Source organism: Aspergillus novofumigatus (assembly GCF_002847465.1).
Source record: "Aspergillus novofumigatus IBT 16806 chromosome Unknown P174scaffold_17, whole genome shotgun sequence".
In the NCBI taxonomy this organism is placed as follows: Eukaryota; Fungi; Ascomycota; class Eurotiomycetes; order Eurotiales; family Aspergillaceae; genus Aspergillus; species Aspergillus novofumigatus.
In genome coordinates, this window is record NW_020194290.1 from 60,692 (window position 1) to 81,513 (window position 20,822).

At 44.4% G+C, this 20,822-nt stretch overlaps 4 protein-coding genes across 4 annotated transcripts; 2 read left to right on the forward strand and 2 right to left on the reverse strand.

Annotated features, from left to right (window-relative positions):
* Positions 1 to 6,121: 6,121 nt before the first annotated feature.
* P174DRAFT_516583 (Zn(II)2Cys6 transcription factor domain-containing protein) lies at positions 6,122 to 7,879 on the reverse strand (the record flags this gene model as incomplete). Its single annotated transcript, XM_024832354.1, has 2 exons — positions 6,122 to 6,647; positions 6,677 to 7,879. The coding sequence occupies 2 exons, from the start codon at positions 7,877 to 7,879 to the stop codon at positions 6,513 to 6,515; spliced, it is 1,338 nt and encodes a 445-aa protein (XP_024676932.1). The 3' UTR covers positions 6,122 to 6,512.
* A 421-nt stretch (positions 7,880 to 8,300) lies between these two features.
* Positions 8,301 to 13,383, forward strand: P174DRAFT_455618 (putative ABC transporter). The gene is made up of 4 exons (XM_024829339.1): positions 8,301 to 11,458; positions 11,522 to 12,389; positions 12,455 to 12,618; positions 12,687 to 13,383. The coding sequence occupies exons 1-4, from the start codon at positions 8,634 to 8,636 to the stop codon at positions 13,063 to 13,065; spliced, it is 4,236 nt and encodes a 1,411-aa protein (XP_024676933.1). The 5' UTR covers positions 8,301 to 8,633; the 3' UTR covers positions 13,066 to 13,383.
* Positions 13,384 to 16,208: 2,825 nt separating this feature from the next.
* On the reverse strand, positions 16,209 to 17,983 carry P174DRAFT_426107 (cytochrome P450; the record flags this gene model as incomplete). Its single annotated transcript, XM_024825355.1, has 5 exons — positions 16,209 to 16,377; positions 16,446 to 16,930; positions 16,977 to 17,705; positions 17,757 to 17,768; positions 17,825 to 17,983. The coding sequence occupies 5 exons, from the start codon at positions 17,981 to 17,983 to the stop codon at positions 16,209 to 16,211; spliced, it is 1,554 nt and encodes a 517-aa protein (XP_024676934.1).
* A 581-nt stretch (positions 17,984 to 18,564) lies between these two features.
* Positions 18,565 to 20,693, forward strand: P174DRAFT_473928 (terpene cyclase/mutase family protein). Its single transcript, XM_024830641.1, has 2 exons — positions 18,565 to 19,170; positions 19,218 to 20,693. The coding sequence occupies exons 1-2, from the start codon at positions 18,597 to 18,599 to the stop codon at positions 20,630 to 20,632; spliced, it is 1,989 nt and encodes a 662-aa protein (XP_024676935.1). The 5' UTR covers positions 18,565 to 18,596; the 3' UTR covers positions 20,633 to 20,693.
* The last annotated feature ends 129 nt before the right edge of the window (positions 20,694 to 20,822 follow it).

Consider the following 20,822-nt stretch of genomic DNA (forward strand, 5'->3'; position numbering starts at 1 on the left):
TATATTTTACTAGCTTTATGCCATTGTTCCTTCAATCTTTCTTAAAGATCTAAAAGTTTTTATACTTATACTATTACAGCTGGAATCTCTCCCTCTGTAGTACTATCCTTAGCATGTATATAAAAGTCTAGATTATAGCCTAGTAAGATTTTAAATAGGGATTTATTTAGTAATATATTAATTACTCTATTTATAGCAAACTTAGCTTCTCTTAGTAGAGTTGCCTAGTTATTTTATTCTTTATTAATAAAATAATAGAGGTATCTTTTAAGGACTTAGTTTATCTATTCTATTTAATTATTAGTTTAGGTATGAAATATAGTTGATAGCCTTTATTTAATCTTTATAATATAGCATAATTTCACCTAGAATTTACTGGTAAAGACTGGTCCTTAGTCTGAAATGATGCTGTTAGGTGGTCTAAATTTTAATTTAACTTCTTAATAGAATAGTTTAGCTAGTTCTGCTGCAGTTATTATTATTAAGATAGGGAAGAGGAGTGACCATTTAGAGAACCTATTAACTATAACTAAAATACTATTAACTAGATTAATCCCATATAGTACTGTTAGAAGTCTAGTTATAAAATCCATTGACAGTTCACTAAATGGATGGGATGGTTATAGTAATAAATTAAGCTTACTATAAGGCCTATGCCTTAGTGCTGCAGTGCCTTGGCATACTAGATATTCTTTAATATATGCTTTAATATTATTTTATAGATTTGTCTAGTGGAACTTTTATCTTAGTAAAGCTTCTATATAGTTTCTGCTGAAATAACCAGCTAGTGGTTTATTATAGTAAATACTAATTAATTAGTTCCTTAATTATTTAGTATTAGGCATGAATAACTTGCCTTTAAATTATAAAAGATCTTTAGAATTAATATTCTAATATTTTTACCCTGTAGTATTCTGCCTAATAGTAGTAATTTAGTGTTAAACCTTAATATCTTTAGTTTATAATTATTTAATTAAACCCTTCAGGTCTTTAGTAGTTTTATATTTATAAATATTTTCCTTTTAAGTAGCATACTTAACTAAGGCTTATAGTGTTAACTGGTTATTAGTTAACTACTATAGATTATCTTAGTAAATCACCTCCTGCTGTAGGTGGTTTTTATAATTATAGAGCTCTAATAGCATATTACCTGGCTCTAGTTTATAGTCATCTTAACCCTTGGTCCTTAGTAACTGTATAGCAACTATTTATCTATGAATTAGTATAATAATATCATCACTATTAGACTGTAGTATAGTCTAATTACTATATTATCTTATAGGTGCATTAGTGGGATTAGCCTTCCCCTTTTAGTACTTAATAATAAAATTAAATAGCATTAATGAAATTAACTAATAGGCCTATCTGCTATTTAACCTTAGTTATTTTATAAAACCTTATAGGTTAGCATAATTAGAAAGGACCTTAATCTAATATATAGCTCCTTTAGTATACTAATACTAATATTTAAAGGAATGAATAATAGCAAATAATTCTTTATCTAGTATTACCTAATTAAGTTTAGCTCCTATGAACTTTCTTAACTAGAAGGCAATAGGATGCCATCTCCCTTATTTATCTAGTTAGGAGAGGATATCAGCTATGCTGTCTTTTAAGGTATCTATCTCTATTTAAATTAGTAGAGCTGAATTAAAGTACTATAATAGTGGTACTGCCTAAAAGGCTATAATAAGTCTTTAAAATACAAGCTTCTTAATAAGGTTAAACTTTACTAATCCTAGTTTCTTTCCTTCTTTCATTCCTCTCATAAGATTAGTCAAAGGTAAAGTAATTAGGGAATAGTTCTTAATAAATTATTAATAGAAGTTATAGAAGCCTAAGAAGACTTAGATATTATAATAACTATAGGGTTCCTCCTATGTAATAATAGTTTCTACCTAGCTTATATCCATAGATATACTATTAGCTAAGATGATATACTCTAGGAATTTAATATAATTTTAGTAGAAGGCGCATTTGGAGGGTTTAGCATAAAGTTTTGCCTTTTATAGTTTTTCTAAGACTTAAGAGATATGTTTAGTATGTTCCTCTCTTATCTAGGAGAAAATGAGGATATCATTAAGATAGGCTATATAAAAGATATTAAGAATATCATATAAGGCGGTGTTAATGTAATTCTGGAAGGTGGCTAGCATATTTATAAGGCTAAAAGGCATAATTATATACTTATAGTAGCTATATTAGGTATGAAAGGCTGTCTTCTATTCATCTCCTTCTTTAATATAGATTTAATAGTATATATCTTAGATATTAATTTTACTGAAGTATTTAGCCCCTGAGATTTAGTTAAGAATCTCTGATATAAGGGGTAATAGGTACTAATTCTTTACTATTATCTTATTAAGTCCATGGTAATTAATACATAGTCTTAGTCCCCTATCTTTCTTTAGGATAAAAAGGATAGGAGCTCCTGTAAAACTTTTAGAAGGTTGAATTCTTTTATATATAATATTCTTATTAAGATACTCCTTTAATTCTTGAAGTTCTGCTTGGGATAAGGGATATAGTAGGCTAAATAGTAGTAATTTATTAGGTTTTATTTTAATAGTGTGATCCTAAGAAGAGTGAGAAGGTATAATCTTTAACTTTTCTACTAAGAATATATTATAGAACTTAGCTAGTTCTAGAGGTATATTCTTAAGAGAATAATACTTCTTATCTTTCTCTTCCTCTATAAGCCATACCTCTTCAGGTAACTTAACTAATATAAATACTATTATATAGTTATAACATAGTTTCCTGAACTTTTGAGAGTTAGTTAGGGAGAAAGTTAATATCTTAAACCACCATTAGCATTTCCATGGTGATAAGTAGATATAGAGATCCTATAATATAGTTATTAAAAGAAGAATAGGACTTCCTCTAGGTTGTAGGTCTTAATTAATAGCTATATAAGCTTATTTAAAACTTTATTTATTACCCCTAGAATTGTAGGCAATGATAGGGACCTTCTAAACCCTATAAGTAGGGGTAATAAAGTTATTAACTGCCCTAATAATAGGGGTAGTAAGTTTAGCTTACTATAGCTTTAATAATCTTATAAAAGTAATGCTAATAATGTTAACCTTAGTATAGCTATTAAGATTAGTGTGTGTTTTAAGGCTGTTAGCTAGCTATATTAGAATATAGAAATAAGTAGTAGTCCCTACTACTAGGTAGGAGGTTAGAGATGTAGGTTTTACTCTAACCTCTTATTATTTTCTATAATTAATTAGACTTTAGCATCCCTTGTAATGCACTAGTTAGCAAGATGTTCTTTACTACTATATTTATAGTATTTTAAGGGATTCCTATTCTTATTAAGTTAATTTTACTTAGGTTTTATAAACCTCTCAGGATTCCTTTGAAAGCATTTTAATGGGTTACTATCTTGAGATTTCCCTTCTTAAGGCTTTCTAATGTCTTTTCTCTTCTGTTTCTATTATTTCTGTAAAAAGGTGTGGTATTTTAAAGCTATAGACACTATTTTATCTTAAGTGTCTAGTAGTTTATCAAGGTATTCTTGAATATAAGTATATAACTCTGGTGTAAGGCTACTGAAGAAGGCCAGAGCTTGTTACTTTTCATCTTATCTAGGGAAATATTATTCTAGAGAATCTAAATAATAATAAAATTCTCTAGGGTCCTTATCTAGGTATTAATAGGCCTAATATAATTTAATAATAATATTAGCCTTAATAGTTTCAGTATCTTAGATTAAGCTCAAGGTCTAGTCTTTAAAAAACTGCCATGAATTCTTAGCATTTTATTATCTTTCTATTAATATTTTATAAATTTTAATATACTATTACTGCCTGCAGGTGGAGTCCATTTATATAATAGCAGTAATAATTTTAAACTTATCAGGGGTATATTTCTTTAGGGCTCCTCAGAATATATATTCCATATCTTAGAGCCATTCTTCTCTTTTCTAGAGTGAATATTTAATAGTAAAGATAGGAAGATTCTTAAATTTAATTTCCTGCCTATCTTCTATTAAAGAGGTGTCATTTTAATGGGAAAGTTATTCAGACTTATCAACTCTTTGAGTCTGTTGAAGGCGTTCAAGTTCAGTAATTTATTATAGTATTTATTATATTTCAGCACCCTTTAACTCTTGAGATTAATTAGTAGGGGTAGAGGAGTTACTTAGATTAAGAGACATTTCTTTAATAAGACCATATTATTCCACTAGTAAAGGGGTAGAAGTAATAGCTCCATGGTGAAATTCAGCAGGCATTATAACTAATACTTAAGTAGTCAAAGAAAGAAGGATTAGAAATTATAAGGATCTATGTATCAGGGTAGATGGCCTGTTGACTAGGTAAGAATTAGTAATAATAATTAATGGAAGAGAATGATAGAGAGTAGTAGATTATATAAAATAAAACTAATCCTTATCTTCTTGAATACCAGATAAGGGGGATACTATTTATCTTCGCTGTCTATCATAGATGCATTCAGCGATGAATTGAAAGCGGCTCAAGATGTGAAAGCAGGAGGTTGAAAACAGGAGGTTGAAAACAATTAGGGAGCAAGGGGTGGCTGCATAATTGGGTGGCTGGGCTGCGACTGAGCCTTTACAAACACCTTCTAATTAGATTTACCTAATTCTATAAAAGTCCACCCTATCTTCACACCTAAGAAGCTTTATAAAGCCCCATCCACACCACCCCTGCCTAGCCAGCTTCAGGACCCAGCTCCCCTACTTAAGGTCAATGGTGGAGATGAGTGAGAGGTTAATAAAATACTTACATCCCAGCTCTACTATCACAAGCTCTAGTACCAGGTAAGATGGCTTAGTCATAATGTTAATCTTTCCTGGTACCTAGCCTAAAACTTTAGAAACTCCCCAACATTGCTCCAAGACTTCCATACCTGATATCCAGCCATGCCAGGTCCACTAATGCGCCTACTAGAATGGCTGCAAGCAGCTGAAGACAATGTATTCCTTGATGATCACCCAGACGATGATAGACCCCAAATGAGGACATCCGGAACCTAAAGGGGGGGTAATGTGATAATCTGTCACCATATTCCCTGCTGACATCCTTACACGAGAGCTTTCTGCCTCTCTTGACTGCTTACTGCTTTGGGGTTGTTTAGCTAGTTTGCACCGCTCCGCTCTCTATTTATAATATCTCCCCACCATGTACATACTTTCCTTCTCTCTCTTCTCTATGCTTAGTTTTCTATCGAAATACTACCATACCATTGGAATATGAGCAGTGCCATCATACTATCTATTGATATTGAATGCCATCTAGTATTAACATTAAATGCCATCTTTTATTAACATCAAATGTCATCTAGTATTAATATTAAATGTCATCTATTGTTATTAATATACTACTGCTAATTACTAAGGTATAAAATGAAATTTTACTGCCAGCAGAAAACTGGAAAGTCTGACATACTAAAAGTCCTAAAGTAGTTATTTCGGCTTTGTCCCAATGGCTTGCCGTAGTATCATCTCCCGCAAGCCGCCCTAGCCCTCAAGCCTGTTTTGTTAGAACTGGGTGGCAAGCACTTTACTATGGTCCTTAATAATGCTAACTTAGATTTTGCAGCCTGAGAGATCACTAAGGGCGCCTTCTCAATGTAAGCCCCACAGGCAGACTTGGCCTTGTGTGGGGACATAGAACTAATATTAATGCAGAATAGTAAAATCTGCATGTTGACTAACAAGGTCCTGGTCATGACTGCCATGGCTCTAGCTCTTAAAGCTAAGATTCTGGCCATCCCGCATGATGTTAATACCGCCTTAGTGCTTATCTCCCCAGCAGCCAAGGCCAGGGTGGAGGTGCTTATATCTAATATATATAATAAGGGTGCTTAAATTTATGTACCCCCCCTGGTTAATGAGACCTCACCACAGAGATTCCCTCCCACTATGGTAATAGGGCTAACGCCTGAGATAAAGCTGTATGAAATTAAGTCTGTTAGGATGGAAGAATAGATTACTACTATTATTAAGGTAACTAAGTATAGATTATTAACCTTAATAGTTTCCTGGAATTATTACTGTGTCCTTAAGCTAGCTAGCTCTATTAAGGTAGGTGCAGTCTATATTAATTCCATAAATATACATCATGAGCTAACTCTGCCTCATGGAGGGTATGGGGATAGTGGTTAAGGTTGGTTTGGCGCTCGCTGGGGGTTGGTGGAGTTTGTCCAGGTTAAAGTCATCACCCTGCATCCATAGGGTTGACCAGAGTGAACATTGGCTGGACTGCCTTGGACTCAATACACCTCTCTTGCTCTAAGTCCGCAGTGCCTGATAGTAAGATGGGAATACTAAGGCTGGATGAAATTTTGTTGAGTGGGTTAAGGTTAAATAAATGGCATAAGCTGCAGAGTATACCATCACCAATCATGTAGTTGAGCAGTGGATAAGTGCCCACCAAAGTTCCAAATCACCGGTACAAATGGATCTTAGATGAGGAATCCAAAGTTGTGAAGTTCTCGCCAGGGCCAGCGGGCAATTTGATGCTGCCAACAGATATTGCCACCTATGTACTCAAAGAGAGCTTCTTAAATATAATAGCCACTTTTCCAAGAAGTCTCTTCACACGAGCGGGTCGCATGGCTCCACTACAAGGCGTGATACCAATCCTCTCGTCTAACTCACTCCAAAGCACATCGATCTGTCTGGCTGATAGCAAACCCACTGTACCCCCTCCGGCGTCTCACTGATGCCTAGAGCACGTTCCATCCCCTCCAGTCGGTGAACAGTAAGGTTACAGAAGAGTAGACCCTGTATGCATGGGTTTTCTAGGGGCAACCCTCCAAAGGTGATGCCTGGGATAGTGGCGATAGGGTCAATGGCGAGTCGCGCTATGCGGGCAGTGAGGTGCTCAAGCAACAGCTCGTAGAGAGAAATGAGCTGGCTAAAGATACTTGTGATGGTCAGGGAGAGAGGAGCTAGCAATGGTTGCGCGGCGGCGAAGGGGTAGGTCAAAGAAAAGGTGGAAGTCGGATTATGTCGGTTACCAATGGGGGATTGCAACGGCAGTGGGAATGGATTTTGTGAGCTGCAGAGCCGCTTCAGTATCTGCAAGAACTCTTCCGATGTGTTCAACATGAACTCGGCCAATGTGTAATTGTGAATAAATAACGGGCTCTCTCGGTAGAGGATGCTATTCAAGTCTAGAATCGCCTTGTTCCTTTCAGTGGCTGTGATGCGGATGTGTAAGTCGATGTTAATCTTAGAAAGTTTGCTTATGGCGTCTGAGTTATCAATATCGCCCGCCGCATTGACTCGTCCCAGTATTGTCAGAGTATCTGGAGCGCAATTGATGCTAATAGCTGCCGGATCGAGCAAGTGAACACCTGTGTTTGTGAAGTCGAGGGTCGAATCGAAGTCGGGCAAGAGAAAGTCGCGATCAAAGGTATGGCCAACATTCCCAGTGAGCGAGTCATGATAAAACGAAGGCATTCCAGCGGTCGACCTTGTTGGTGCGAGAAAGAATGCATCATCTGCTGCTGTCACCCGAGATGGTGCTGGTATTGGCATGGCTGCTGGAGAGACTATTCGGCTGACTCCGGGCCGGTCATAGACCTCTAGGAACGAAGGAGTCTCCTGGGATTTTCCATAAGAGTTAAGCTGGCTCTGCGGCTCGAATATTTTACTTGGAGACGTTTTGATGCTTGGCCGTGACTTTAGTCCTGGCTTTTTGGGTGCACCAAGGGCAGAAACCGCCGCTCTCTTCGGCCTGCCAACTTTCCCCTGTTGTCCAATAGTACACTCTGCACCAAGCACCATACACCGAGTACATTTAGCGGCATTTTCTTGCATTCGCGTACATCTCGACTTATGTTTCCTGCAGGGCTCACAAGAAAAGCGCCTCTGGGATGGATGGATGGATGTGGCCCCCATAATGTTTTGTCCAACAGCGTCATAAAGTCTAATACGAAGGATCACTGATGCCAAGGGCGTCGAGATGGGAAGGGCAAGGGCGAGGCTCAAGCCAGTGCGATGATGTTTCTGGCGGGCTGTGATTAAAATGCCCGGCGGAGGCTTTTTGTTCTTCAGAAAAGCTGATAAATATCCGTTTTCCTTGCCAGAGGGTTTTCGGGCTGCTAGAAATGACCGAACGGCGGTGGTCCAGGCCTGGCCAGTACTTAATGTTGTGGGTATATGGGTGATCTGCGGCGTACGATCACTAATCATTCCGGCCATGGTATGAGTCGGCGTCGGGTTCAAGATTCTGCGAACCGACTCTTAGGCTTTTTGGACTAGCTTTATCAATGGCCACCTAGCTCCTGGGTGGGGCTTAACTAATGCAAGGGCGCCATATCAGAAATTGGGTTTCACGCTACGGAGTGGCGATAATTAGTCCCATCTCCAGTCAAACGCCATACCGGAGGGTTTAATGTTGAGTAAATCAAAACTTGGACTTTTCGACTAAGGAGGGTTTCCCAGTTGCTTAGTAGAGCACGGAACGAGACCTTAGACGCAACCATGAATGCAGGATTCCGAACAGGCAATGGAGCGTATCCAACGCCATGGATGAGCTCGTTTTGGCTGCTTGTATATAGAGGTGTAGGTCTCTCTGAGTTTTGCACTGGATTCCACTTTCTTGCGCATTTCGTAACGTCTCTGTTTCCGACCACCTCTTCCCAGTTTCACAATGAACATCAGTTCGACATCTGTGGACACAGAGTCCACCACCGCAGACGAGGCACTGCACACAGCGGAGGACAAGACGGAAAATGTATCCAACTTCCGTTCCAGGACGACATGGCACATGGCACCCGAAGTGTCCAAAATGAGGGAGCGAGATGAAGCAGGTGGTGAGAAGCCCAGGAAGCTCGGGGTGACCTGGGATAATCTTTCTGTCAAAGGCGTCGGCAGTAACGCCACGTTCAACGAAAATGTACTCTCTCAGTTTTTCCCCTTCCATAGGGGTAGCAAAGATGCCCAGCAGAAGACCATCATTGAGGATTCATATGGATGCGTTAAGCCAGGAGAGATGTTGCTTGTGCTTGGACGCCCTGGCGCCGGCTGCACGACGCTTTTGAACGTCCTCGCTAACAATCGGCTTGGCTACGAGGAAGTCACCGGAGACATCCACTATGGAAACATGTCTGCCGAGGAGGCCAAACAATATCGTGGCCAGATCATCATGAACACGGAAGAGGAAATCTTTTTTCCAACTCTGTCTGTCGAGGACACCATTGACTTCGCCGCTCGCATGAAGGTTCCTTATCACCTGCCCCCTGGGATTGAGTCCCATGAGGAATATGTCCAGTCCTATAAAGAATTTCTCCTGCGATCAGTGGGAATATCCCATACCGCGAAAACGAACGTGGGAGACGCTTTCATCAGGGGTGTCTCGGGAGGGGAGAGGAAACGTGTGTCAATTCTTGAATGCCTGACCACCCGCGCGAGCGTCTTTTGCTGGGACAACTCGACGAGAGGTCTTGACGCCAGCACAGCACTCGAGTGGATCAAAGCAATCAGGGTCATGACCGACGTGCTCGGGCTCACTACGATTATTACACTCTATCAGGCGGGCAACGGCATCTACGAGCATTTTGACAAGGTCCTTGTCCTCGACGAGGGCAAGCAAATCTTTTATGGGCCACAGCAAGATGCTGTCCCGTTCATGGAAGACCTCGGCTTTATGAGGGACTCTGGTTCCAATCGAGCGGATTTCCTGACGGGCGTGACAGTTCCTACCGAGCGCCTTATTGCTCCTGGATACGAAGACAAGTTCCCACGTACCGCTGGTGAGATCCTGGCCGCATACAAACGGTCGAGCATCCAGCCCAAGATGCTGGAAGAGTGTCAAAGCTACCCAGTAAGCGAGGAAGCCGCGGAGAACACGGCTGTCTTCAAGGAAATGGTCTCTCGTGAGAAGCACAGGGGTGTGTCTGAGACGTCGCCCGTCACCACTGGTTTGATTACCCAAGTGAAGGCCGCCGTTGTCAGACAGTATCAGCTTATGTGGGGCGACAAGGCGACGATCTTCATGAAGCAAGGCGCCACACTCATCCAGGCTCTCCTCGGCGGTTCTCTCTTCTACTCTGCTCCTGATAATTCCATCGGTCTTTTTCTTAAGGGCGGTGCCCTCTTCTTCTCCATACTTTACAACGCACTCATCGCCCTATCCGAAGTGACCGACTCTTTCACTGGCAGGCCCATTCTAGCTAAGCACCGCTCCTTCGCATTGTATCACCCAGCGGCTATCTGCATCGCCCAAATCGCCGCAGACTTACCCATACTATTATTCCAAGTAACGCACTTCGGCCTTGTCCTCTACTTCATGGTCGGTTTGAAGGCCACAGCTGGGGCTTTTTTCACTTACTTGGCCACTAACTTCATGACTGCCTTGGCGATGACGAGTTTCTTCCGCTTCGTCGGCGCCGCATTCCCTACGTTCGACGCTGCGACCAAAGTCTCGGGTCTTTCAATTGTGGCCTTATTTGTCTACATGGGCTACATGATTATCAAGCCCCAGATGCATCCGTGGTTGAGTTGGATCTTTTGGATCAACCCCATGGCCTATGGATTCGAAGCTCTGCTTGGAAACGAATTTCATGGACAGGAAATACCCTGTTACGGTCCTAACCTTATTCCAAATGGCCCTGGCTACATTGACGGCGGGGGTGGGCAATCATGTGCTGGTGTTATCGGCGCAGCCCCTGGCACGACGAGTTTTACAGGCGATGCATACCTCGCAGCCATGTCCTTTAGCCATGGCCATATCTGGCGCAACTTCGGCATAAACTGCGCCTGGTGGTTGCTCTTCGTTGCGCTCACCATATTTTTCACTTCCAGGTGGAAGTTGCTGGGAGAAGGTGGCCGCAAACTCCTTATTCCTCGGGAGCAACAGCACAGGTCCAAGCATCTCCTGCAGTCGGGAGACGAGGAAGCGCAAGCTACAGAGAAGTCCTCAGTCAACCCCGGGTCTGATGCATCGGGCGGCAACCCTGGGAATGGCCTCCTCCGCAACCGGAGCATATTCACCTGGAAAAACTTGACATATACGGTCAAAACCTCTGAGGGTGACCGGGTTCTTCTTAATAATGTACAGGGTTATGTAAAACCAGGCATGCTTGGGGCGTTAATGGGTTCCTCTGGTGCTGGAAAGACGACTCTTCTTGACGTCCTCGCACAACGAAAAACGTCGGGTACTATCCATGGATCTGTCTTAGTTGATGGACGCCCTCTCCCCATTTCCTTCCAACGCTCGGCTGGCTATGTCGAACAGTTAGATGTCCACGAGCCTTTGGCGACCGTTCGCGAGGCTCTGGAATTCTCGGCCCTCCTGCGGCAATCTCGTGATACACCCACCGAAGAAAAGTTGCGATATGTGGAAACCATCATCGACCTTTTGGAACTACATGACCTCGAACACACTCTTGTTGGTCGCCCAGGGAGCGGTCTCTCAGTGGAACAGCGTAAGCGTCTTACTATTGCCGTGGAGCTTGTCGCAAAGCCGAGTATCCTGTAAGTTGTGACCTCCGGCAAATTACTGTGGCTTCTGGCAACTTACTAACGCTGCGGGGACAGCATTTTTCTGGATGAACCGACCTCGGGGCTCGACGGCCAGGCCGCCTACAATACTGTTCGTTTCCTTCGCAAGCTTACAGAAGCCGGACAAGCCGTCTTGGTCACTATCCATCAGCCATCCGCTCAACTGTTTGCGCAGTTCGACAAACTACTATTGCTGGCTGCGGGCGGAAAAACCGTATATTTTGGAGATATTGGCCAGAATGCGAATACCGTTAAGGAATACTTCGGCCGCTATGGAGCCCCTTGCCCACCTGAGGCTAATCCAGCAGAACATATGATTGATGTGGTGACGGGGATAGGAGGTGATAGTCAAGATTGGAACCAGATCTGGCTGCAGTCTCCGGAACATGACAAACTGTCCAAGGAACTAGATGCCATGATTGAAGACGCTGTCGCTCAGCCCCCAGCCGTCAATGATGACGGACATGAATTTGCTGCTTCACTGTGGACGCAAACAAAGCTTGTGACACACCGCATGAACATCTCACTCTTCAGAAATATTGAATACCTTGATAACAAATTTGCGATGCATATCAGCCTAGCGCTATTGAACGGCTTTACCTTCTGGATGATCGGAGATGCCCTTACAGATCTGCAGCAGAACCTATTCACCGTCTTCAACTTTATTTTTGTTGCGCCTGGTGTCATTTCCCAGCTCCAGCCTCTCTTCATAGACCGTCGCGATATCTATGAGGCGCGGGAGAAGAAGAGCAAGATGTACCACTGGGCTCCCTTTGTTACCGGCCTCATCCTCTCAGAATTTCCCTACTTGCTTGTTTGCGCATTGCTGTATTATGTCTGCTGGTACTTCACTTGCGGCCTTCCAACCTCACCAGACCACGCTGGCAGTGTCTTCTTTGTTGTGGTAAGCCTACACCCATTTTCCCACTTCCTTTACCTTATGGATACAACAGCTTACAGTTTTCCCAGGTCATGTACGAGTGTCTTTACACTGGTATTGGACAAATGATTGCTGCGTATACACCCAACGCCGTCTTCGCATCACTCGTCAATCCTCTGGTCATCACTACTCTTGTCTCATTCTGCGGCGTTATGATTCCATACAGCCAAATCGTGCCGTTCTGGCGATATTGGTAAGCTGATTTTGCATATTATTTGACCAGTCTAGTTCTGAGAACTTTCTAACTGCCGTCATCTACAGGATGTACTATATCGACCCCTTCAACTACCTTATGAGTTCCTTGCTGTTCTTCACGACCTGGGACAAACCAGTTCAGTGTAAGTCCGAGGAACTGGCTGTATTTGCCCCGGCTCCAAACCAGACTTGTGGCGAATACCTTGAGATCTACCTCCACGGCATGGGGGTGGGCGCGAATCTTCTCAACCCAGACGACGCCACTGACTGTCGTGTGTGCCAATACACCGAAGGTAGCGATTACCTCCGCACACTGAACCTAGCAGAAGAATCTTACGGATGGAGGAACGCGGGCATTGTTGTTGTCTTTGTGATTGGTATCTACGGGCTAGTGTTCCTCATGATGAAACTGAGGACCAAAGCCACCAAGAAGGCTGAGTCCTAGAGGGGCGGCCTCAGAATAGGAAGCGTTTTGATAGTCTTCCACTTCTACAACCTTCGGCATCCCTTTCCAATCTTCTGCTCTCCATTTTTCACCCTTTTCGGCAAGTTTATTTTCAAATCACTTTTATAAGTATGCCAGCAGTACGATCTATCCGTTATACTGAATGCGACTGGAGGAGGATAGTCTTGCTTTCTTTTACCTCTTCCTTAGTTGCAAATACTTTGTTTAATAGACATATTTCATATTTAGATGGTCTAGATAATAGGCTATCTGGTGATATTAATATTTTTAGAGAAATCCGAGAAATTAGCGATTACTAAGCAAAACGGTGAGGTTTGGTTAATCTAATCTAATAAAACCTCAAACATCGAAACCAATGGTTTTAAGTGAACTCAAATTAGTTCTACCCTAGGGAAACCGAAACTGAAGCGATTCCCTAGGCTAGGGACCGAACCCAAACCGCTGTGTGTTCAGTGAGGGTCAGATTCGATTTTAGCGGTTCGGTTATGCAACTCTAATAAAAATATTAATCTTATATAAGCATGTCTGATAGGTGCCTAATATTGGAGAAATTGAATTCTGAAAACCATTAAAATTAATCCGTTCAGCTTATATAAAATAAAGCTAAACTAAACTGAATCTAACCATAGTTAGTTAGTAGTAGCCTTGCTAGGCCTATCTAGGCCCGAACAGATCAGGTTTGGTTCTATTTTCTAAAATCTGACTCGAAATCACAGCGGTTTGGTTCCAACTGGGGTTGGACTCGCCCAAACTCCGACTGAATTCTGAATGCAACTCTACTGGACAGACAGTTAAGGCAACTGATTTACCTTTAACAGCAAGCAATATTACTCTGGAGGGCGGCCAGCCAGAGCTGTCCATCATGTTTCTAACTCAGCTATATGAGACACTGTCATGCGCGTACTCAGTTATCTGATGGTATATAGCGTGCTGCAAGTAGACATATCTGAACTCTTATGTTAATGCCACTCTTATGCTTCTGCCAACATCTGCTCTTCATCTCATTGATACTCCGCGTACTGGACACCGGAGGCTTGACTACGCTCATACTCTGGTCTTCCCTGAAGTATTGTGCCCCCTTCTAGCTTTGTTTAAAGTTCGTGTACCAGCACTGTGGTCTTCAGTCTCAATTTCTATTTTTATTTTTATTTTATTTTTATTTTATTTTTATTTTTATTTTTCGGCAGGCTCCTCGCTTCGAAGGCGCTGTGACTTCTGGGACCTAAGGCAGCGGCTGGTTGCGGATACGACAGGTGTTTTGGATGCGGACGACCGTTGCCCACGTCGGCTTTTGCGCTGAATCAAGGAGCTTGGCCTGGAAAGTGCTTGGAAAGTGCTTCTGTGGAATGTGGTATATTCCCCTGCTGCATTGACTTTTGTAGGTTAAATTCTTATCTGAATAGACTTTCTGGTGGGTCCGAGTGTATGTTTCGGAGCAGGCCCACAAACATTGATTATGCTTGAACCATCAACGTTACATCGCTGACACCCGATGGCGCACGTAGTAGTATTACCGGAAATCAATCGAGTTTTACCTCTGGAAAGACCCTGTGTAGGATTGTCGTTCATTTGGCCGGAAACCGGCCGTGAAAGCTGGATCCTTGCTAATTTTCGTTCTTGGGATGGAACTTGTTTGGCCAGCAAGGGCGTAACAGTGGGAGACTTAATCATGCCCTAAGGTGCTCAGTACCCTGGCATAGATTGTGACCATGTAAGGGATAGCAAGTGAAATATCTGCCACCTGCGAGATTCCCTTTTCTTATTCCGCAGTCATACGGGAGAGTAATTATGGGCTAGCCGCGTTCTGACCAACACAGTCCCACCTACAGAAAGACGTTAGCTCCCACTGAAAGCCACGCTCAGCGTGTTCTAGACAGGTTCTGACCAAACCCGGTGAAGTGCGCAGCCGTTTCCTCGGCTTAGTAATACTCCTCCTGGTATGATTGCCAGACTGTACAATGGGCTCAGTGACGGGCAACTCAGATAAAGTCTATTTGAGGGTCCATGCCATCCTCGTATCCTGACAGCATAAAAATACCACATAGTGTGGGAGTCCTCTACTTCTTCCTTGATATACATGCATTGGTTATGAGACATGTCTCACTCTCGCAAAACAGCTGCTTACACAGAATGGCATCATGTGAATCTACAACCTCACATAGGATGCCTGCTGTGGTAGTCGTGCCTTCTCCGCAGTGCGATTTAACCTTAACAGAAACGCTCTCTAACCGCATGCATCTACGTTGATGTAACCGTTTCCTGGCTGCTCAAGCTTAGTCTCGCCGGACCTGATCGACAGCGTCACCAGTACTACACGGTCCTGAATAGAGAGTTCATGACCAAGTCGCAACTAGCAACAGAGCAGAGCAAGCTGACTCTGCCGTGCTCCTCATTGCATGTACGCAATCATGCAGGGTCATTCTCTGCCCGCACTTAACAAGTCCTCGTGTTGCGGCCGCCTAGCGAAAGCTATGCTTTGAATTTTTCTTGAAAAAATTGTTTACCTTGGACGCAGTATGTCTACTTGTGCTCTATCTTCTCCCACCCACAGTTGCGGGTAAATTATCAGTTCATATGCAATCTGCATGATATGTGAGCGCTTAGGCATCCTACCAGTCTCAGTGCTACACTACGATACGAGGGATTAAGGTGAAAATCCCTGTAATTATGTTCCGATGTGGATGGTTATTTTGACTCTTTAGCTAGCTCCAAGGTATCTGGGGTCATTCAAAGGTACAATCAAACGACTTTCTATCCATCTGCCGGGATGAGGAACCGCAAGTGAAGTGGAATGAGGATGAACTATTTGAATTATGAAACTCGTTTGGTTTTATGGAGGGTTATGGCTGCAAGGGGCAAACACTATACTTCTTGCGCTTCCAATCCTTGCTGTGTTAAGAGGATCTCTGTAGGTCGCGTTGCTTTATCTCTCGGTAATAGGCAGTGACTCATTGCATTCTTGATGATTTGTACATGATCTCTGAATGCTACCAAGTATCGGTATTGTTCAAAACTCAATGGGCAATCTTTCACAATGTACTGTCATCCCCAACCGAGTTCAAGCAGAATGGTAATGGCAATGTCAGAAAGTCCAGACACCCTTGTGCCTCGATCGACGGCCTTCACTGGACCTCTGTCCGTCGGACTCGGACAGTAGCAGTCGGTGGTACAATTACATGCTCACCCATAACGAAGTTTTCAGGTCTTTTTTCGAGTGGTTCAATATCATAGTTTAAAATGACATAGACGATTATCATCTTGACCAGATGGACACCAAAATGCCGGCCCGGGCTGAGGAGCATGATAGGTAAGTAAGCGATTCGAAAACTCATTCGATCATTTCAGAGAGAACAACTCACCACGCATGACGCCCTGTACCAAATGTCATAAACGTCGAGGCAGTTGCTACCCGATTAATCTCCTGCTTGGACATGACAGTGCCATCTTCACTTGTCTGCCCTTTGACGAATCGGAATGGCTTGTATTGCTGTCCTTCAGCATAGAATCTCTCGTCCATGTGGATATCCAGCGTGGACCCGGCAACCCACATTCCCCGTGGCAGGTGTTGGCCCGAGGGCATGGTGATACCAGATGGATGGATGATCTCCCGGTTAGATCCATGCAATACCACTGGCGACAGGCGTAATGTCTCCCGGATAGCACTATCTGTGTAATGGAGCTTGTTGAAAGATGATGGCTCCACCCATTCCTTCTCTGAAGTGAGAACTTTTTTGGCCTCTTGTCGAAGTTGCTGATATAGTCCTATTTCTGGCGGAGTGCTGGCAATATCTAAGATTGCAGCGGAGGAACTAGGAACAGTGGTCATGTATGGGAACAGGGTCCACTCGTTTATCAGTCAAGATTCGAACTGACAAAAAAGGAGGGCTTACAAAGATCAGGATCATCAGGTGGAGCCGTTCCTCATCGACATTTTCACACCCATAAACTCTGCGAGCTACTCGAATGAACGAGGTTACTGCGTTATAGGGGACCCTGGAATCCTTTTCAGGGACCTGCTCTCTTTCCTCCTGTCTAATCTGGGCCAGCCACTCCTTGACGAGTGGCGTTGTGGTAGCTAAGACTCTCTTTCGAAGAAAGTGCAAGGGGACGCTTAAGCAGGCGCCAAGCAGCGGCTGTAAGAACCAAGGGATTAATTGACCGCATAATATCATGGCGCCCCCATGGAAGTTGAATAACGTGGCAAAAGACCGCATGAGGGCGTCATCATGACACAGCGGTGAGCCCCATGAGACCCGGCTGGCCACACGGAGTACGACTTTCTGCATCACTTCCATGAGGCAGACAGGCTTCCAGTTGTAGCAATCCTTGCCAAATTCCTTATCAATATTTTGACGGACCTCGTCCGCAAGAGCAGACTGGATCTGGCCTATATTCTGAGTGTGGAACTGGCTGATTACCAGGCTGGCAATCTTCCGGTCCGCTGGAGTAAAAGTCGTACCAAAGACATGCTTAAAGCCTATGCTTTCCTCCAGGGCTTCCTGGAAAGATAGGATACTGTCAGGTTGCCGGACCAGCCATTCCAAATCCTTTGCTGGCAAGATGGCTTGAGGACGGAGGTTGGCATTGCAATAAATAAAGAGCTGATCATACTGATTGAACTATTCTCATAATTAGATAACGAACAGCTTGTGTAAGAGCAATGTCTTTACCTTCTTATATCCCTCTGAGAGATTCAGTCGTCCCGAAAGCCAGCCTCGGAAGTAGGCCTTAAGCCCACAGAAAATCTTTCTTCCTCCAACGCGGGTATCCCCTTGGGGAATGAAGGGGGAATCTTCCAGTGCCCAAAAACGACGGCGATGAGGAGGGGGAATACAGCGCTGAGAACCAGAGCGATAGGTAGACTTGGATAAGTAGAAACCAAGTGCAGCTGCATCATCGTGAATCTGCGAGAGCGTTATGGTACTGATGCTGGGCGTAGAACGTCTTAGGGACCGAATATCTCAACTCTGACGGCTACATCTGGAAGATAACCAACCGACATCTATAAGCAAGAACAGTGCCGCATTGTTATGGTTGATAACTGCCAAGGACAGTCGTACAAAAAGGTTGCAACGGGACGTGGTCTTCTGACAACCACCAAAATATCTATTAATTACTCCCATGGTCACTGTATCTATGGTTTGGAGCCCAGACAGGGTTACATTCCAGGTCACCCAGACTGGGATAGACTTATTAGCTGGAAAATAGCGATACCGGTTTTCGATTCCAGAGCTGTCTCCAGATAGCTCCACTATTCTGCATCTATAGACTAACCGTACGTAAGGGTTATTGATGACGGGGCCAATATGCCATTCCTTGCATGTTTTGCGGACGGTAACGGGTGATGCAACATATCGGCTGCATTCGGAAGGGCAAACCCTTGGACGCTTGCCATAGAGTATAGGTATATCAGGCCTGGTGCTTGCGCCTCTTACTTCGTTCCTGAAACAGTTACGGTCTATGTCAAACTGGCCGCATACGAGACTCACCTGCGGGAAGCAGTTTCAGTCATGACAGTCCCAAAAACTACCGTTGCGGAAAACGTCGCCTCGCAGGATGAGAGTGCAGCAACTCTTCTGCCCGATGTGCAACAATCCCTGCAAAAAGCAGCAGCGTACTCCTGCCAGGTGGTGCGCGAAGATGGCCATTGGTGTGCAGAAGTGGAATCCAATGCCACCTGCACAGCGCAATATGTCTTCCTTCTTCATACCTTGGGTTTGCAAGATCGATTGGACCGAGAGGCCCTGATCTTATGGATTCTGTCCCAGCAGCAGAAAGACGGCTCTTGGAGCCTGGCAAACGACTATGATGGTGATATCTCCACCACCACTGAGTCATATTTGGCGTTGAAGCTACTTGGTCTTTCTCCCAACCACCCTGCCATGGGCAATGCACGAAGCTTTGCTCTCTCTGCTGGGGGCGTGGCCCGTGTGCGCATGTTAACCCGAATCTACTTGGCCATGTTCGGTCTGTTTCCTTGGACAGCCGTGCCTGAATTGCCTCCAGAGTTCATTCTTGCTCCCGCCAGTGCATCCGTCAACATCTATCGGATGTCATCGTGGGCTCGGGGATTATTACCCCTTTGTTGATTGTTCGCCATCATCAACCAATTTATGCGCTTCCAAATGGAGCCTCTGCGTCCAACGACTACCTGGATGAACTGTGGTGCGATCCCACCGATAAAAACGCGTCGTATGCTCCTGCAGATTGGGACATGACCAAAGTCGGTTTCTGGGTCTTTGACTACTCGCTTCATCTGTTTGGGGGTCTTATTCGTCGTTCCCCCTTGAGACGATACGCCAGACGCAAGTGCGTTCGCTGGATTCTGGAGCATCAGGAAGATGAGGGAGACTGGGGCGGGAATTATCCGGCCATGGCCAACAGTATCATGGCGCTGCGACTAGAAGGATTCGACGTATCATCTTCTCCTATCCAGCTAGGGCTTGCAGCGCTTGAGCGGTCCTCTTGGCGGGATAAGCGGGGCCTGCGCCTGCAGGCTAGTGTCTCCCCGATATGGGATACTGCGTTGATGACCGTCGGCCTGTGTGATGCCGGCGTGCAGGCTGACAGTGAGCTTCTCACAAACGCCATGAACTGGGTCAAGCACCGCCAGATCCTCAAGACAGATGGTGACTGGAAAGTGTACCGGCCTCACCTCGCCCCAGGAGGCTTTTGCTTCCAGTATTTCAACCGATTGTGCCCTGACCTGGACGACACGGCGGCGGTCATTCTGGGAATTCTGAAGCAGGACCGCCTTGCTGTGACTTCGACGTCGGTCATCCGGGCGACAGAGTTTCTGCTAGGACTCCAAAACAGCGATGGAGGCTGGGGCGCCTACGAGGCTGATAACAACTGCTTGCTGATGAACAAAGTCCCATTTGGCGACATGAATAATCTGGCGGATCCCACTACGGCCGACCTCACCGGTAGAGTTCTGGAGGCATTTGGTCTCATCCTGGAAATCCGTCGGTCTCGAGACATAGTATCTGATCCTCTCTTGGACCAGATTCGTCGCTCATCGGAGCGAGCGATTACTTGGCTAGCCCACGAGCAGGAAACCACCGGAGCGTGGTTTGGCCGCTGGGGAGTCAACTACATCTACGGGACGAGCAATGTGCTCTGCGGTCTCATGAGATTCGCAGTGGATGATCGACGCATTCAAATGATGGTTCCCCGCGCTCTTTCCTGGTTGGAATCTGTCCAGAACCCGGATGGGGGTTGGGGAGAGTCGGTCCGTTCCTATAGCGACAGCACCTATGCAGGCATTGGTCCGTCGACCGCATCACAAACCGCTTGGGCTTTGATGGGAATGCTTGCCTTTCTGCCTCCATCCGATCCCGCAATCATGCGTGGTGTTCGCTACTTGCTGGACACGCAGACCAGGGCCAAGGGGCCTGGATTGTCTTGGAGGGAGCATTTGTCCACGGGTGTTGGATTTCCCAACTGGTTCTACATGAAATACAACTTCTACCCGCACTACTTTCCTTTGATGGCGCTCGGACGGTGGGCTCGGGCCATGGGCTGCGACAAGTTGGAGGGCTGGTAATCTATCTTAATCTGTATTTCATTTAAGCTTTCTGTTTTCGTCCGTATAATTCTTGTGGTTCCATTGAAAAAAGAGACAGATAGGTTTCCTTCCATGCAAAGACGTTACTAACAAACAAACAGAACTATGTTTCCAAACGTTTCTTTCTGTATGCAGTAAATGGCAGAACGCTTCCCGCAAGAAGGATATT

Coding starts and splice junctions, on each gene's coding strand:
- P174DRAFT_455618 (XM_024829339.1), top strand. CDS start 8,634: ATGAACATCAGTTCGACATCTGTGGACACAGAGTCCACCACCGCAGAC. Junction 11,459..11,521: donor GTCGCAAAGCCGAGTATCCT/GTAAGTTGTGAC, acceptor CTGCGGGGACAG/CATTTTTCTGGATGAACCGA. Junction 12,390..12,454: donor GCAGTGTCTTCTTTGTTGTG/GTAAGCCTACAC, acceptor CAGTTTTCCCAG/GTCATGTACGAGTGTCTTTA.
- P174DRAFT_473928 (XM_024830641.1), top strand. CDS start 18,597: ATGACAGTCCCAAAAACTACCGTTGCGGAAAACGTCGCCTCGCAGGAT. Junction 19,171..19,217: donor TCGGGGATTATTACCCCTTT/GTTGATTGTTCG, acceptor TTCCAAATGGAG/CCTCTGCGTCCAACGACTAC.